At 33.2% G+C, this 17,900-nt stretch overlaps 2 protein-coding genes across 3 annotated transcripts in view; one reads left to right on the forward strand and one right to left on the reverse strand.

Moving 5' to 3' along the window:
* Window positions 1-13,636, forward strand: part of GEN1 (GEN1 Holliday junction 5' flap endonuclease) — a 28,029-nt gene extending 14,393 nt beyond the window's left edge. For both annotated transcript variants that reach the window (XM_027622760.1, XM_027622759.1), the window contains exons 6-14: window positions 2,092-2,165; window positions 4,501-4,589; window positions 6,282-6,432; window positions 6,743-6,779; window positions 6,871-6,951; window positions 7,998-8,128; window positions 9,633-9,694; window positions 11,426-11,566; window positions 12,101-13,636. In XM_027622760.1, coding sequence (XP_027478561.1) covers window positions 2,092-2,165; window positions 4,501-4,589; window positions 6,282-6,432; window positions 6,743-6,779; window positions 6,871-6,951; window positions 7,998-8,128; window positions 9,633-9,694; window positions 11,426-11,566; window positions 12,101-13,422 — 2,088 coding nt within the window. In that variant the 3' untranslated portion in view covers window positions 13,423-13,636. The remainder of the gene's footprint in view (window positions 1-2,091; window positions 2,166-4,500; window positions 4,590-6,281; window positions 6,433-6,742; window positions 6,780-6,870; window positions 6,952-7,997; window positions 8,129-9,632; window positions 9,695-11,425; window positions 11,567-12,100) is intronic.
* Window positions 1-17,900, reverse strand: part of SMC6 (structural maintenance of chromosomes 6) — a 118,653-nt gene that overhangs the window by 89,644 nt on the left and 11,109 nt on the right. The gene's annotated exons all lie outside the window — the stretch shown is intronic.

Raw genomic sequence — 17,900 nt, forward strand, 5'->3', positions numbered from 1 at the left:
AAATAATATGGCTATCTGATTAAGAACCTAATTTAGAGTATAATTTTAGGCATAATAAACAATTTAGTGATGAAAGTAATCAGCATTTCAAGTGACATTAAAAAACTGGCTCATTGTGACACTGAATGTGATAAACGAGAATCGAATAATAACTAGGCCCACAGCTTGAATATCAGTAAACCATTACTCTAGACTAAGAGATTCACATTCGAGTTTTACTACCATTTAAAAAAAAATACAGGAATTACTCTTTTCTTGTGTCATGCCAATATTAATTTCTATCACTGGTTTGTCTGTTTTTTGGTTTTCAATCTTCCTTGCAGCTTTCCAACTGTGCACATGCTCAGTAGTAATACTGTTACTAGGCAACATGATTATTGTGGTAAGCCATTCATCCTTCCTTGCCTCTTAGCATTGCACTGAGTTTTGTTCATGAAAACATTTTATTTAAGATGCACAGTACAGTACTTTGTAACAAATAGGTATACTAATAGGTGAGTGATAAATTAAGAATTAAAGGAGAATCCCATTCTTAAATATATTTTTTTTCCATTTTAAATATATTTTAAAATATGGAATGCCTTGAATTGTAGTTCTTACTATGTAGTCCCATCATTAGGTCCCTACTGATCATCTCTGTATTCTTACTAATTCTTCATTCTACTGTACACTATTCTTCCTTATACTATGTATTCTGTCCCCAAGAGAAGTCTAACAAAGGATGACATCTCTATTTTTTTTCACCAGAGCTTAGGAGAGAGGAAAAAATAGCAGAATAGTAAAATTATTAACCATCATTTCTAACTCAGGTCATCAGTGACCAGAGAGAGAAATCACTTTTTTTAGCTAGTAGGAAAAGGAAGCAGGAGTAGGAAAGTAGGAAAGTAGGAAAAGGAAACTTTTAAGTAACACAAAAGTAATTATTTTATTATAATTCTCATTCTGAAATAGAAGATTCTTATTTCCCATATGTAATTATATCATAATTAAAGTCTAGAAACAGTCGAATGTTGAACATAAGAAAAAATTTGCAAAATTAAACTCACAGAAACCAATTTTAGCTACAGTGGTGTTACATTATGTCTTAACCTTAGCTATTTTGACGTTTTCTATCCTTTGTAACAAAACTGGTATCTGTTTATTTTGTTCTACTTGAAGATTTTTACCACTTATGAACTAAGATGATTTACCTTCAAGAAACTTAACATGTAGCTAAATGCTAATATAAGAAGGGTGATATACAAACTATCTAGCAACGGGTATGCCAAAGACACAGGCTGTAGCCATGAAAACAGACTTCTGGGGACCACTGTTAGGAGAGGTGCTACCCTTTTACTAGCTGATCCTGAGTGTAAGGGGGCTGGAAAGGGGATTCAGGCTGGAGGGAGACCCCTTTGCCAGCAGATATTTAGGATGCTTGTGCAGTGACCATTTACTAATCAGTTTGGAAATATTTTAACACTGGCATGTCTATCCCAGTGCATATTGGCTAAATGGCAGTCCTGCTTATAAGGTAGATTCATAAACTTTTATAGGAACTGGAAGACTCAAACCAGAAATTGTCATGCAAATATACGTTTATTAACATTTTTTTTGTGTGTTGGCAACTTGTTTTAATTTTTCAAGAGTTAACTTGGAACTCTTCTTTGTTCTCTTTTGATTGTCTGGGTCTTTAAAGATTAAATGTTCATCTAAGTAAGTGAACATGCTTTTTCTGATTACAAATATAACCTGAAGTTAAGTCAAATTAAAAGACTATCAGAATAATTAACATAAAAATTAAAAGCCCTCTAAAGTTCTGTTCCTCCCTCCCTTAAAATAAACACTGTCAGTGGTTTAGTACATAATCTTGTGACTTTTTGGTTTGCATAGATTAACAATGTCGTAGTAATTTTAACAAATCTAGATCGCAGGGTGGGCGATTTTTATTTTTTTCTTACATGTGGCAAGGTATCTTGCACATCTTTTCCTATCATTACATAGTTACCTTATTCTGTTAGCTGCACAACCTCCCATTGAATGGACATGTCATACTTTATTTCTCCATTCCCCAGTGATTAACATTTGCTTTTCTTTTCCACTTTCTGAAAGGGAGTCCCTGGAGTTGGCAAAGAGCAAGCATTAAAACTTATACGGACTTTGAAAGGGCAAAGTTTACTTCAAAGGTAACTAAAAATTACTCTTTTCTTGTGACATTAGACATTTATTCTTGTTGAATTGAATAGCAACTATTACAAAAAGTATTATATTATGCTTTCCAAAAAAGGATTTTGTATTTTTATTTTTATTTTTTTAGAGGTGGGGAGAGGGAGAGAATCTCAAGCAGACTCCCCACTGAGTGCAGAGCTGAACCTGGGGTTCGGTCTCACAACCCTGAGATCATGACCTGAGCCAAAATCAAGAGTCAGAGATTTCAACCAACTAAGCCACCCAGGAACCCCCAAAACTAAAATCTTTAAAATAAAATAAAATGATAACTGATCTTTGTTTACTCTGAGACTTTCCAAAGAAAAGATAAGAATATACGTCCTAAGCCATACTGTATTTTTTTCATTATTAGGTCACTACAAACAGAAGTAGTACGATGCGAAATGTGTTTATTTATAACCGTGTACTTTTACCACAGGCTATTTTAGACTGTTTTACCACTAAGTAAAGAGAAACATAGCCATAAAATAATTTTATATTTAAAATTATTTTTGATATAAAATATTTTGATACCATATTTATTCTCTATAAGTGAAATGCCTGATATATTGCAAATATTTAATAACATGTAACACTTGATCACAATTTTTACTTGAGTGCCTTTTGTTTTATAGCCACATATTTAGTAATATATTAATTCTAATTAATTTAGACTGTACAATTTAAGGATTCAAAATAGTTAAGGTACAGAATATCTGGAAGTTTACCAACTGTGCTATTTAGTTTTGTGAGCATGTGAAGTATATTTACTTAATGAAAGCAGTGGTTTATGTTAATGTTAATTATGAATTAATATTAATGATGATAAAGTATGGAGTGAATAAGAAGAAGCTCCTTCAGCTATAAAGCTACTGATAGATCTAAGACTTCAATGAATTAAGTAGGGCACGTGCTGTGATGAGCACTGGGTGTTATACGCAACTAATGAATCATTGAACACTACATCAGAAACTATTGATGTACTATACAGTGGCTACTGAACATTAAAAAAAAAACAACAAAAAATAAGACTTCAGTGAATCTGGTTTCAGTGAGTGCTGTGCCAAAAGCAGGAAAAAAAGGTACACATTGGCATGGAATCATTTGGGAATTGTGAAGAATAAGATAAAGAATGATATAAAGAATAAAAAGAAGGTATGGCACTAACTACAAATCATCCTTATTGTCACAGCAAATATGTGCTTTTGGCAGCATTTTATGAAATGTTTGAACATTTGAAAGGAATAAAATTACCTTTCTTCTTATTATTATGTATCATTCTAATTTTAATTTAGACTGACTCTCCCCCCTCTTTTTCTTCCCCACAGTTAAAGTTCTATTTATTTATCCAGCATCTATTAATGCTATTTTTAGCAAGCTCATACTTGGTCTTTATAGTAAATGAATCAGAAATTCCAAAAGCCAAATAATATCTCTTAGTACCAGACACTGCACAATGAACTGAAGAGATAATTTAGTTTTTTATTAGAACTTTAATTTCTGTAAGTAGAGGAACATAATTCAGAGCACTTGTGTTTTATGAGGAATACTTAACTATCCCCTTGGTGGCTTTATGTTGCCTAGAAGTTTAGCCAAAAATAAAATTAACTTTTATTTAGTAGAAATCTTAGCAGATACACATTTTCCTTAAAATCAGTCATTAAACAGGCAGTGTTTTGCAGTTTACGTAAGAGATTAAGAAAATGATAATTTCAGATGATCTAGATTTTTTAAACAGTTTTTACTCAGAAACTTGATGCTCTATTTAGTTTTATACTTTACCCTTCACCCCTATTCCTGACACAGGAAAATGTTCATGTACGTGATTCGATTTGTTTTATACTTACACATAGAGAAGAGATCAAAAAGATATATACAAGTCATTCTCCCTGCATATTGCTGCCTAAATTAAGATTCTCTAAAAAAATACCCTAAACTGAATGAATATATGAATATATACAAATGAGTACACGAGTAAATGAGTACATATTCTTTGTCTCTTCTCCTCTCCCTCCTTTCTGCTGCCTCCTCCCTTCTCTTCCATTACTCTATCTTCCTTCTTTTTTCGCTGTGACTGTCTGATTCTCTCTTCCCCCTGTTGCAATTCTGTTGTCCTTGGGGCCACGTCTTTAAATTGGTGTACATAGATTGAGGGTTTTCCCAGGCTGGGCCAGTGACTTTATCTACCATCAAAGAGAAAACAAGTGGGCAGGTAAGGAAGGAAACAGAATAGCCTGACATTTGAGAGCATGGCATTTTGGTGACCTGTTTTTGTTTTGTGTTGTTTTCCTTTTAACATTTTTTTTTTTACAGGTTTACTCAGTGGAATGAAGAATCACGCTCTGATCCACAACCACTAGCTATTAAAAAACTGGCCCATTGTTCTGTGTGTTCCCATCCAGGTAAGCTGACATAGGGAATGATATCTCTAGAACATTAGTGTCTGATACCCACATTGTCATCCTTTTCTTACAATACGTGTTACATCCCTATCTTCCTCAGTAGATTGAAAATCCTCAGTGTCAGGAGTTGTGTCCATATACATAGTAGGCACTCAGTGATTGTTAATTGAATGAAATAATGTGATGTAAATGATAAATATAGGGTAAGTGCAGTTTCAAACTATGATACCAAATTACATAGATGTTAAAATTATGTTTTCAATATAGAAATCCATTTAAACAAAAAAATATACTGCTAAGTCTTAGGGGGAAATCGGACTAAAACCATTTGTTTTTATTTGCACAAAGATAGTGACTTAAAACTAATTCCTAATACATGTTCATTATTATTGAAAATAACTTGGTTCCTCTTCATTAATCTTGGTAAAAAAAAAAAAGATGCCATTAGTGTATACTGGATCAAAAACACCTTTCACTCCCAAGAGAGAGTAGGAGATCTTATTAGCTCATCTTTTAAAAGAAATTCTTGGGGCTGTTGGGTGGCTTAGATGGTTAAGCATCTGCCTTTGGCTCAGGTCATGATCTCAGGGTCCTGGGGTTGAGCCCTGCGTCAGGCTCCCCGCCCAGGGGAAGTCTGCTTCTCTCTCTCCCTCACCCTTCCCTCCCCCCAGCTCATGCTCTCTCTCTCTCTCTCTCTCTCTCTCCCTCTCTCACAAATAAATAAGAACTTTAAATAATAATAATAAATAAAAGAAATTATTTGTCTCAATATGTGTTCATAAGCATTGTCAAATTATGGATGAAATAAATGTTTTTATAGGATACTTTATAAATTCAATTCTGTAGTTTTTTGATACTTTATAAATGACAGTTTTAGTTCCTATCAATTATATGTGCTCTTCTGTATTCCCAAAACAATGTTAAAAGTGGTCTTGCTTTTCTTCAAAAGGGAACTAGGGCCCCACACCTGTGCCGTAGTCATAATTCGTTCATTTTCCAAGCACAGTTTAAAAATAGCTGTTCAGGTTACTGAGGGCTAGACACTAGCAGAGGTAATTAACTGTTATATTCTTTTAATAGTCTCATTAAAGAAAGCCTTTCATGAATTATTCTGTTAAATCTTTTTCTTTTTAAAATTTTATTTATTTATTTGAGAGAGGCAGGGAATAGCACAGAAGGGAGAGTGAGAGGGAGAATCAGACTCCCTGCTGAGCAGAAAACCCAATGTGGGGTTCCATCCCAGGACCCTGGGATCATGACCTGAGCCAAAGGCAGACGCTTAACGACTGAGCCACCCAGGCGCCCCATAAATAATCTTTTTTAAAGCTAGTAATTATATCCTACTTCTCTTGCATGTAGCTACCAAGTAAACCACAAAGTTTTCTATTGTTGATTATTGTAAAATTATAATTTCTAGTTACAAATTCATAGTTTCAGATAGAAGAACAATTTATAGAAACAACAAAAAATAGTGTCACAGAAGAGTAATAGCTCAGGATCTACTTTGTCTTAAAAATTATTACAATATGCATCATTCTGTTCAATCTAAATGTATTGGAACCTTTCTATATGCTAAGGACTTTGCTAGGCAGTATTCATTTTTAAAAATTTGGAAAAGGGCAAAAAAAATAAAGATGTAGAAGGTAAATCTAAAAAGCGGTGAAAATCATACTTCTTTGTGTTTCCATAAAGGTTCACCTAAGGAGCATGTACGTAATGGATGCAAACTCTGTAAAACTAATCGATATTGTGAACCACATGATTATGAATACTGTTGTCCTTGTGAGTGGCACCATACGGAGCATGATAGACAACTGAGTGCAGTAGAGAACAGCATTAAAAAGTAAGTTCTTTTTTTTAACTCCTTTTTTTCTGTCCTGACCTATTTATATACCTCTACTTGAATTATTTTCACATAACCTTCCCCCATGTCTAGACTAGTAATATTTCACAAAATCTGTTTTTTTGATTTTTGTTCAAATATTAGGCTATATCAGAAGACAGTGATTTAATAGTTATTCAAAGAGAAGCTTGATGACTGGGATATTATCCAATGGCATTTTTCATTAAATGAGCAGAGATTAGGTGAAATGAATTGGGTATGTCTAAAACTGCCTGATTATATTAACAACATGTATATAATTTATTTTCAGAAAAGCTTGCAGTTGTGAGGGATTCCCATTCCATAAGGTAATAACTAATAATTCAAACGTATGTCTTATTTCAGAAGTTCTTTTAAAAAGTCTGAAGTCTGAATTTCTATTTTATTTTCTCTTGCTAGGTTATTCAAGAATTCCTTTTGAACAAGGATAAATTGGTGAAGGTAATCAGGTACCAAAGACCTGATTTATTATTGTTTCAGGTATCGGAAAATAAATACTTACTTTATGCGATGTAGTTGGGTACTAGGAAGATAAGAAGGGATAATGACTTTGTTTTGAGAGGAGATTTAAAACAGCTTTGATTGCACATATATTTTTCAGCATTTTTTTCTAATCTTCATTTCTTTGCCACATAGGAACCATACTTTGCAGACCACAAGACAAACAATAATTATGCTCTTCTTTAGAAGATTCCTTACATACCATGTACAGATTCACTGTATTCAGGAAGATATTGGGGGTGGGGCATAATACCCAAAGAATGTGAGGATCAAGTATGTTGTTATAAAAGACAGTGTAGTTTACAAGGGCAATGGAATTTTTTTTTTTTTTTTTTAGTATATTTGACACATGAGGTTACATTAGTCTCAGGTGTAAAACTTAGTGATTTGACAAGTTTATACATTATGCTATGTTCACCAAAGGGCATTGGAATTTTTAATCAGTGACTTAACTTTAAATTTGGACAGTCTGTCACTTACTATGTGATCTTGTATATGTGTTATCCTCAAAATAGAAATAATATTACTTATTTCATGAGGTCACTATGAAGATTAAATGAGATTATTTATAATAACCCCTAACATAGTGGCTAGGGAAACAGAGTAGTTCAATAAATTGTAAGTACTTGTTGCTTATCCCTACCAACAACAGTAATACTAATGCAGCCAACATTAATTGAAAATTAAAATTTGCTATCATATTAACACATTACATGTAACCTCACTTAATCTTTATAATCTCTCAGTTGGGTTATATTTTGTGATGGAAACCCTAAGGCTAAAAGAGATTAAGTAATTTACCTAACATCTTGGAAATACCATACTGGGGTTCAAACTGACAACCCTCACAGTTAATCCTTATGCAACATTGCCTCCTTAGGAGGCGCATTGTTCTTTCTGGGAATATTCTTACTGATACTACTTTAACTAATGTTAATTCTGAAAGAAAAAAATGATACTATCCGAGAGTGCTGTTTGTCTCCAAGAGATAACAAAATCTTGTTTTATTTGTTTTATATTTACAGAGATTTACTCTTGAAAAAATGGAATGGCCCAATCACTATGCATGTGAGAAATTGCTAGTGCTTTTAACCCACTATGACATGATAGAAAGAAAGCTTGGTAGAAGGAATTCTAATCAACTACAGCCAATTCGGTAATATGAAGAATTGTACAAAGAAGTCTCTGTGTTTCCATTTGAGTATCTTATGATCTATGTAATAATCTTATTAATACCTTTAATAATCTTAATACCTTTAGTAGAGGGATATATAGCTCTTTGTTATATAAAAATGGAGTAAAGGTCTAGTATGAAATATTAAAAGTTTATTCAGAGTTTTCAGTCAAGATAACAATAAGTTCGTGCCTTTGCACACTTTTCTGCTTCAAACAAGTCGTAATAACAGATTATTAAAAGAAATAAATATAAAATGATATAGCCAAGCTTAACTGTAGAACTATTTCAATGAACCAGAAAGGGAACAAAAATGTAAAGTGAATGGAAGGACAGAAACTGAGAATTGGTAAAACTCAGCAAAGGGAATATGAGTATTCATTGTGCTATTCTTGCAACTTTTCTAAAGGTTTAAAAATTTTCAAACTAAAAGTTTGGGAGGAAATATCAAAGAAAAATGATAAACTACAAAGGAATGACAGTCTGATAGCATACATCTTTCATGACAGTAATGCTGGAGTAACATTTCAAAGCTTTGAGTAAAAATAATTGGCAACCTACACGTCATTAAAGCCTTATTTACTGGTTGGCGAATAAATCACAGATTCTCATTAAAAGCACTGTTAAAGGAGATACCAAAGCAAGAAGAAAACATGAACCCAGAGGGATGATGTGGATAACAAAAAACAGTGGTCAATCAGTAAAGAGAAATCAACAAAATATATTTAGCTAATTTAAAAAACTGGAAAAATATGTATATAAATAGCTGCATAATGCTTGATTAATATACAATGATGATAATAAATTAAAACTTCCAGCGTATGCATGTAAACCATTAAGGGTAACCACTAAAACACCAGAAATGCAATCTCTGTCTTTGAAGCCAATACATAAAATAGGAAAGTAAGGCTGTCAAACTAGAAGAATACAGGGGAAGTAGCAAAGAAAAAGTTGGGTAACAGAAAACACAAAATAAATTGTATAAATGAGTCCAGCAAGATCAGTGATCACAATAAATGTAAGCGGATTAAACTCATCAATTAAAAGGCATTATATTGGATGAATAAACAAAATTCAGCAATACTCTGCTATTTATAGGGCACGTGCAGAATAAAACTACACAAAATTTGAAAATAAAGAGATTTAACAGGTTACCATGTAAATATTTACCAAAGTGATGTAGCAAAATTAACAGAAACAAAATAGACTTTAGAAGAAAAATCATTATTATGGAAGAAAGGAATGCTGAATAATAATGAAATCTACTGATAGGATATTACAATCATCAACTCTATGCACCTAACAATAAAATTATCTTTTGAATAAACTAGTCAAAGGAATAATTATGCCATAATTCTTTATAGTATTTTTAGAATATTATAAGAATAAAACAGAAGCCAATGGAAATTGAATAATTCAATCTACAAATTGAAAATTTCAAAATAACTCCTGCAGTTAGACCTCATTAGAAGAATTTGTTTTTCAGAATCGTTAAAACCCGGATCAGAAATGGAATTCATTGCTTTGAAATAGAATGGGAAAAGCCTGGTATGTATTCACTCTAAGCAAAATTTGTAACATTTAACCATATGTGTTTAGCAAATATGGTGTGTATATATCTATATATAAAACATGTATATACATATATATAAAACATATATATATATATAAAATAAAGAAGAGACATATTACATGCACTGAGGATTGATTTCATAGTTTACCTGTGCTATTTTGACTAATAGTTTTGACTAATAGTAAATATTAAAAACTTTAAGTAATTTTATCTTAATATCATAAGTTCGTATTTCTATTGTAATTAATATTTAAGAATATAATACAGAAGTAGTTTTGATCTGTATTTCTGAAGAAAATGCTGCTGCAAACAGTCTTGTCATTGGATTTCACTGTGTAGTTGGGTCTAAAGAAATCAGGTTGCTGCATAGCACCTGAGGTACTCTTCCTCTCTTTTCTTTCCTCTGTTTAGTTTTCATGAGAATTTATAGTTGTCAAATTACTCTTGTTTTGCTATAGACAAAAATGCAGTGAACTCTGAATTAGCTCCCAAACTGAAGGCAAGGAAAGCACAGATCATTTAAAATGGAAAGTAATACCAAATTCATATCTATCTGGCTTTGAAATTAGATTGTGTGATTATATGTGAATGAGTGAGGCAGTAGATTTTTCAAAGAAAGTTTAAGTTGTAGGTAATTTTGAAGAATGAAATTATAAGGAATTAGATAAACCATGCTAAGCAATACTAGGAAAAGAGAAAGCTGAAGAATTTTGAGGACTGTTTAGCAACAGTTCCACGAACTGTAGTATATTTTCAGGAAAGAAAATCACATTAACCCAGTTTGGCAGCACATCTCTGTTCAGTGTTGTCAGAGGCACCTGGGTGGCTCAGTCCATTAAGCGTCTGCCTTCGGCTCAGGTTATGATCCCAGGGGTCCTGGGATCGAGCCCCATGTTGGCCTTCCTGCTCAGCAGGGAGTCTGCTTCTCTCGCTCCCTCTGCTGCTACATCCGTTTGTGTTTTCTCTCTCTCTGTCAAATAAATAAATAAAATCTTAAAAAAACAAAAAACTGAGCATTGTCCTTTGTGGGTGCTGTTTTTTAAGGGAGAAAATGTACTCCTAGCCAGTTTAAGAAACACTGTAAGTTCATCTGTTTCCACTGTTTGTACTTTAAACTCATCAACTAATATTTTCATTATAGTGTAGCTTCTCATGTGATTTTTTCCCCTCATATAGGATAAACATAAGGATCTAGTCTATTTATGTATTATATTGTAAATTTACATGCAAGCATTCTCATTTTCATTCAGTAGCTGCTTGTGAGTCCAGTGAGCCTGGGTGTACCCTCAATTCTGTTCTTTTCAGGAGCCATCACTAAAGAAAGTTAATGTTGGGAGTTTTAGGAAACTGCCTATTCCCATTCTTTATCTGGAATTTTAACACTTATAGTAAATTAAAAGCAACCAACCTTATCTAAGCAATGTTTTCTATCCTGTAGGTACCATCTTTAGAGCAAGAGAATTTAAATTTTTCATTTTGAAAGGAATCTTTTTCCACGTCTTGCCAGGCAGAAGAAAATCATTTCTGTACTAGTATCAACAGATAGTAAAACAGAGATGTTGTAAAGCAAGAACTGTGATGAATTATCAATTTGCACATGATTTCGTTTACCTGGTAAACTTACCAGGTATGTTTCTTACCTGGGAAAAATTGAAATTTACAAATATGCAACTAAGGCTGTGTCTACTGTATTTTTAATCTTTTAGAACATTATGCTCTGGAAGATAAACATGGAGAATTGGTTCTACAAACAATAGAAGAAGAATCATTGTTTGAAGCGGCTTATCCTGAGATTGTTGCTGTTTATCAAAAGCAAAACTTAGAACTGAAAGGGAAGAAACAAAAAAGTAAGTATCACATTTGATAGCTATTTATGCCACACACAAATGTTATAGAAGTTACCTATTCTATTTGAATCTATCTTGTCTAAATTTTGCTGAAAGTTCTGTAAAATCAAGAGTTAGGATTTTACTCTTGCTTCTTTGTCTTGATACACTTCTTTTTTAAAGCCACGAGTAAACCATTCTGCTCTGTGTGTGCTAACTTAACCAAGTGTTAATAGTAATCGTACTATTACTTGTTGAGCAACTAGTATGCATAACGTGTTTTGGATTATAAACACATTTTCTTTATTTCTTAGAACTTGATGAGGAAAACAAATTCAATTATAACATTGTTTCCAAGAGAAAATATTTTATAATATTTTATTAAGAATTATGTTGTTATGATTATTTATAACACAGTTTCTAGGAATGCACTGAGACAAAAAAGACAAAAATAATAATTACTCATGCAGAAGATTTCTGGTCTGAACTCTTAATTTACTTACTCAAGGAAAATAAGATAGATTTTAAGAGTATTGTATTTTTTTTTCTTTCTAGGCATGAAAATTAAGTCTAAAGAAAGCAATTGGCCAGAATCAGATGATATGATGAGTTTCCAGTCACAGATGACTTTAAACCCCACATATGAAGTCTTTTCTAAGCAGAATTCCAAGTTACATTTGGAAATTACCCCTGATTGTGCATTACCCCAGAAATCTATTTCTGCATCATTGAATAGCTTAATTTTACCTGAAGATACTCTCTGTTTGAATACACAAGAGCACTTGGTGTCTTCTCCAAGACCTTTGGCTATGCAGCAAGTTACAGCTGTCAGTAAGTCTCTAATTCCAGAATCTAGTCAACCTAGTACCTCATCCCATAACGTATCAGCGATTGCTGATCTACAATTAAGCACCATTGACTGGGAAGGTACTTCTTTTAGTAATTCTCCAGCTATTCCAAGGAACACTTCCTCTCATGGTTTAAAATCAGAACTTGAAACAGCCATCCCTGAAAATTTTAAACATTTCCCAGAAGAATTATCATGTGAATCAGAATGGTGCACCACAAACATTAATAAAGTGTTGGATCGGGATCTTCAAAAGACTAATCCTGAAGAGAATCTACTTTTTGGTATTACTCATTTACATCTTCAGGATTTGCCTTTAAAGGAACGAATACGTATAAAATCATCATATCCTCAGGATAATGCACGGCCAAATGTTGACCTGAAAACTTTGTCCCTACTTACCATAAAAGAATCTTGTATTACTAACAGTGGTTCTGATTGTCCATCACATCTCTCAAATGATCTTCTAGGTATTCATTTGCAAAATGAATCTAGAAAATCTAAAGTTCTAAAAGGAGACCAGCTATTTCGAGAAAACTATAAAATGAATACTTCTAAATCTTATTCTGTCAACAATCCAATAGTAAAGACCTTCAGTGTTAGAGCTGGACCACCAAATACTGCTTTAGATCATAGTAGAAAAGTTGATGTGCAAACCACTCAGAAAAGTGTAACGAAGAAGAGCGTTTGCCTTGACAGACATTCCTCTGACGAAGAAGGTGTCCCAGTGTTTGAGAAAGCTAAAAACACAACTCAGAAAATGAAGCATAGTTCTCAGAAGCGTAACCCAGCCCAATTCAAGAAAGATAATGCCAACAAGTTGAATAACCCTAAAATATATATGAAAGAAACTGAACAGTGTGTCCAGGCTTATAAAACAGGTGGAAATGAAGAATACTGTTTCCCAGATGCAGCTAAAGGTTCTCTGAGTTTTCTACAGTGTCATAAAGACAAAGGTGACTCTGGTACTTCTTTGGATAGTCCTCTTCCTTTATGTCAAAGATTAAAACTAAGGTTCCAAAACTCTTGAAATGGAATTAAAAATATTTAAGTATAACTTAGATTTTAGTACCATCAGCACTAGCAGAGGCAGAAACTCTACATTTGGCATAAAAATGTAATGTGGTTCTGTGTATCATGAGACATTTTCCATTTTAATTAAAATTGTAATAAAAAATGTCTAAAACTTTGGTTTTAAAAGATGATCCTTGTGGTGAAAACTTAAAGTATATTTTAAAAACATACTTTTAACATTGTTCATGTCTTTATTGAATTTAAAGTTTTAAAATAGTACAGTACTAGAGTAAATGCTTCATCCATTTGCTCACTTTTGTCCATTTCTTCCACAAACCTCTGAAGTTTTCATTTATATTTCAGTTTGTTCCCATGAAGATAACTCTTTGTAATTACCTACACTCCCTCGGTGTCTTCTGTTTTGCCTTTCCTGAGAATTTTATTTTCTCTCAATATGAAGATACATTTGGTGTGCTCTTCCAGTGTTGGTAACCTTATTCTCTTTGTGAGGGGCAAAAATGAAAAGGAGGAAGATGCTCAGTATAATTAGTAAAAATTATGGTTGTAATGGCTGAAAAAACTGAGGAAAGCTACTTCTTACATAACCCCGAGTTCACAGTTATGCCAAATGGAAAAAGATTTGCAAAATAGAATGTATAATGAGAAAAGACTTAGAAATTTGCTCAGGATCACACAACAAACTAATGGTGTGGGAACCAGATTTCTTGCCTCCTAGTTTATTGGCTTTTCTGTGTGTTTTTTTTTTATAGCACTTTTTTTCTTTCCATTTTTAAAAATGATTTTGTACTATATTGACTTCAGTAACTCTAAATATTAAATTGTGCGTTAACATTCAAAAAGTCTAGCGGTAACCAGTTTGGAAAGTAAAAAGTAAAGCTGTTGCTATTTGCAGATGACAAGATCTTTATATACAAAATTCTAACAAACCCACTAGAAACTATTAGAACTAATAAATGAGTTCAGCAAGGTTGCAGGACAGAAGATCAATATACAAACATCAGTTATATTTCTATACATCTGCAGTGAGTAACCCTAAATGAACTTAAGAAAATTCTGTTTACAATAGCATCAAAAAGGATAAAATACTTTGGAATGAATTTAACAAAAGAAGTACAAAATATACACTCTGAAAACTACAAAATATCGTTGAAAGAAAAAAAACCTAAATAAATGGAAAGACATCCCATGTTCATGGATCAGACGACTTGATACTAAGATATTTCCCAAACTAGTTTATAGAGTCAAGGCTGTCTCCATCAATTTCAGCTGATTTCTTTGCGCAAATGGACAGGCTGATTCTAAAATCCATATGGAAATTTAAGGGACACAGAATAGGCAAAACAATCTTTTAAAAAAAAAGGAAGGACTTGGCTCTCCTGATTCTGATTTTGAAACTTACTATAAGGTTTCAGTGATGAAGAAGGTGTTGTAGCAGCATCAATGTAGACATACAGATCAAAGGGATAGAATTGAGGGTCCAGATATATGCTCTAACTTTTATGTTCACTTGATTTTCAACCAGAGTGCCAACACAACTCAGTGGGGAAACAGTATTCTTTCAGCAAATTCTACTGGCATTACAGGATATCCATATGCAAAAGTATGACTTTTGAGCACTACCTCATACAATATGCAGAATTAACTCAAAATGGATCAAAGATCTGGTTGCAAACTATAAACTCTTAAAAAGAAAACATGGACATAAATCTTTGTGAATTTGGATTAAGCAAATATTTCTGAGATAAGACACCGAAAGTTTAGCTTGTACTCCATCAAAACCAACAACTTTTGTGTTTCAGAGGATACTATTAAAATGAAGAGAAAACCATAAAAGAGTAAAAAAATATTTTCAAATTGTGAATGTGATAAAGGACTTGTGACTAGAGACACATATCTAAAAAGCTCTTACAACTCCATAATAAAAAGACAAAAAATAAATCAGTAAACATTTTTCCATAGAAGATGTACAAATGGCCAATAAGCACATGAAAAAACTAAAATTCATTATTTATCGGAAAAATACAAATCAAAATCACAATGAGATACCACTTTACACCCAACAGGACAGCCAGACAGAATCATAAAGACAAGTGTTGGTGAGGGTGTGGAGAAATTTACATTCCTACCAGAAACGACCTACTGGTAGGAATGTAAAATGAGGCAGCCATTTTGGAAAAAGTCAGGTGATTCCTCAAATGGTTAAACATAGTTACCATATGATCCAGCAGATCCACTGCCAGAAATACACCCAAGAGAAATGAAGATATATATCCACCCAAAAACTTTTAATTACACAAATATCCATAGCTCAAAAGTGGAAACAATCCAAATGTCTATCAACTGATGAATGAATAAGCAAAATGTGGTATATCAATCAATGGAATATTGGCAATAAAAAGAAAAGGCACTACTGATCCCTGTTACAATATGATGAAGCTTGAAAGCATGCTAAGTGAGAGGCCGGTTGGAAAAGATTACATATATGATTGAATTTATGTAAAAAGTTCCAAATAAATCTATATAGAAGCAGAAACTAGACTCATTGTTACCAAGGACTATGGGAGTTGGGGCAGAGGAGGGGAGGTTAAGGAGGGAGAAGGGAAAATAACTGCTAATGGGATGTTTTTTGGGGAGGAGTGGGTGGATAAGGAAAATGTTCTCAAGTTGGTTGTGATGATAGTTGCAAAACTCCAATTTACTAAAACCATTGAATTGTGCGATTTAAATAGATAAGTTCTATGGTATGTGAATTATATCACAATAAAACTTTTAAAACCAAAAAGAAGTTGTAGAGAATTTCACCCGTCCAAACTCCTTAATATCTAAAATATTTATACACCAACCTCCTCCCACGTATGCACTGCCATTATTATTTTATTGTTTTATAGAAAACAAGTCCAGAGTAGTGAAGAGATTTTTCCCAAGATTGGATATGAAACTTTGGTTTGTTAATCTAGTATTTATTATATTATGCCATGTTTTAAAATTAAATTCAAATTTGGAATACTTTCGAATTTTTGTGCTTTTTCTGAAGTTATAATTTTGGTTTTTCAACATTTCACTAAAAGCTAAAATGCTGTGAATCAAGTTTAACTTAGAAAAATGTCATGTTTGTAGAGCACTTACTACACATGAATTCTTAGGCAAGGGGAATCCTAAATAAATGCAATCAGTCCTCTCCTCTCAAGGATCCCATCTATCCTAATTGAACTGATATATAGATATAGATGATAAAGATATAGATAACAGATATATATATCTATGTTTAAATCAGTGGCTGTTCTTAAGTAAGTGTTATTTATTTTTTAAGGTGGGATTTTCATGTGGTTAGTAAAAAAGGTGAACTGGTACAAAAAAATAGAGAACGAAAAAGTCAATCTCCTTTCTGTTCTAATAACCAGACCATAATTCTTGCATCTAGAGGCAAGCACAGTGTCTAATTTCTTGTAGATCCTTCCAGAGGTGTTCTGTACCAATATATTAATGTATCTAAGAAATTACTCCATATCAATAAATATGGTCTGTTTTACTCTTTAATAACTCCAGTGTCACTGCATGTGTGTCTTTGCACAGACCCCCTGCGCTATGTAATGGATGTGAATGTCATGTTTGATTTTGACTGTTGAAGCATTTTCAATTCTCGAATGCCATCTAAACTACGGAATGTGAAATATGTGAACTAAATCATATGAGTGTCTCTTAAACACATTTGATTCTGGTATAAGCTTCCTCTTAAGAGTCCCCCAAATGTCCTTTAATAGCTTAGAATAATTATAAATGATGTGTGAATTAACTGTACATATGAAAAGAATACATTTGCTTTGAAGACCTGACATTAGAAAAACCCGATGGCACTTCTTTAGTAAAATAACCACAGTTTCAAGTTTGAGCTAGAACCCACATAGTTCAGTAGTCTCAATTTTAAATGCTCCTACAGTGTACATTTTCCTTGAAGTTTTATTTATTTAATCTCCACACCCCAGGGGCTTGAACTCACAACCCCAAGATCAAGAGTCACATGCCCCTCTGACTGAGCCAGCCAGGTGCCCCATATGCCCATACAATGTACATTTTTTTAAATAGTTTATTTATTTGAGAGAGAGAATGAGATAGAGTACATGAGAGGGGGGAGGGTGAGAGGGAGAAGCAGACTCCCTGCTCAGCAGGGAGCCCGATGCGGGACTCGATCCCGGGACTCCAGGATCATGACCTGAGCCGAAGGCAGTTGCTTAACCAACTGAGCCACCCAGGCACCCCCATACAATGTACATTTTTAATATTTTTCAAGGAACCACATTTTGACCTTATTTGGACCTCACTGCACAGTTGTGTGTACAACTCTAAGTTCTGAGTTTATAGTTGCACAACCCGGTACTACATATTGAAGGAGATAAGGGTGAAATTTTACTCTGGAGTAATTGGTTTTATTTTGGATTGCTCACCTGATCCCACACCCTGTGCTAATTATCCTGA

The sequence above is a fragment of the Zalophus californianus genome, chromosome 8 (genome assembly GCF_009762305.2).
Source record: "Zalophus californianus isolate mZalCal1 chromosome 8, mZalCal1.pri.v2, whole genome shotgun sequence".
NCBI classification, from domain to species: Eukaryota; Metazoa; Chordata; class Mammalia; order Carnivora; family Otariidae; genus Zalophus; species Zalophus californianus.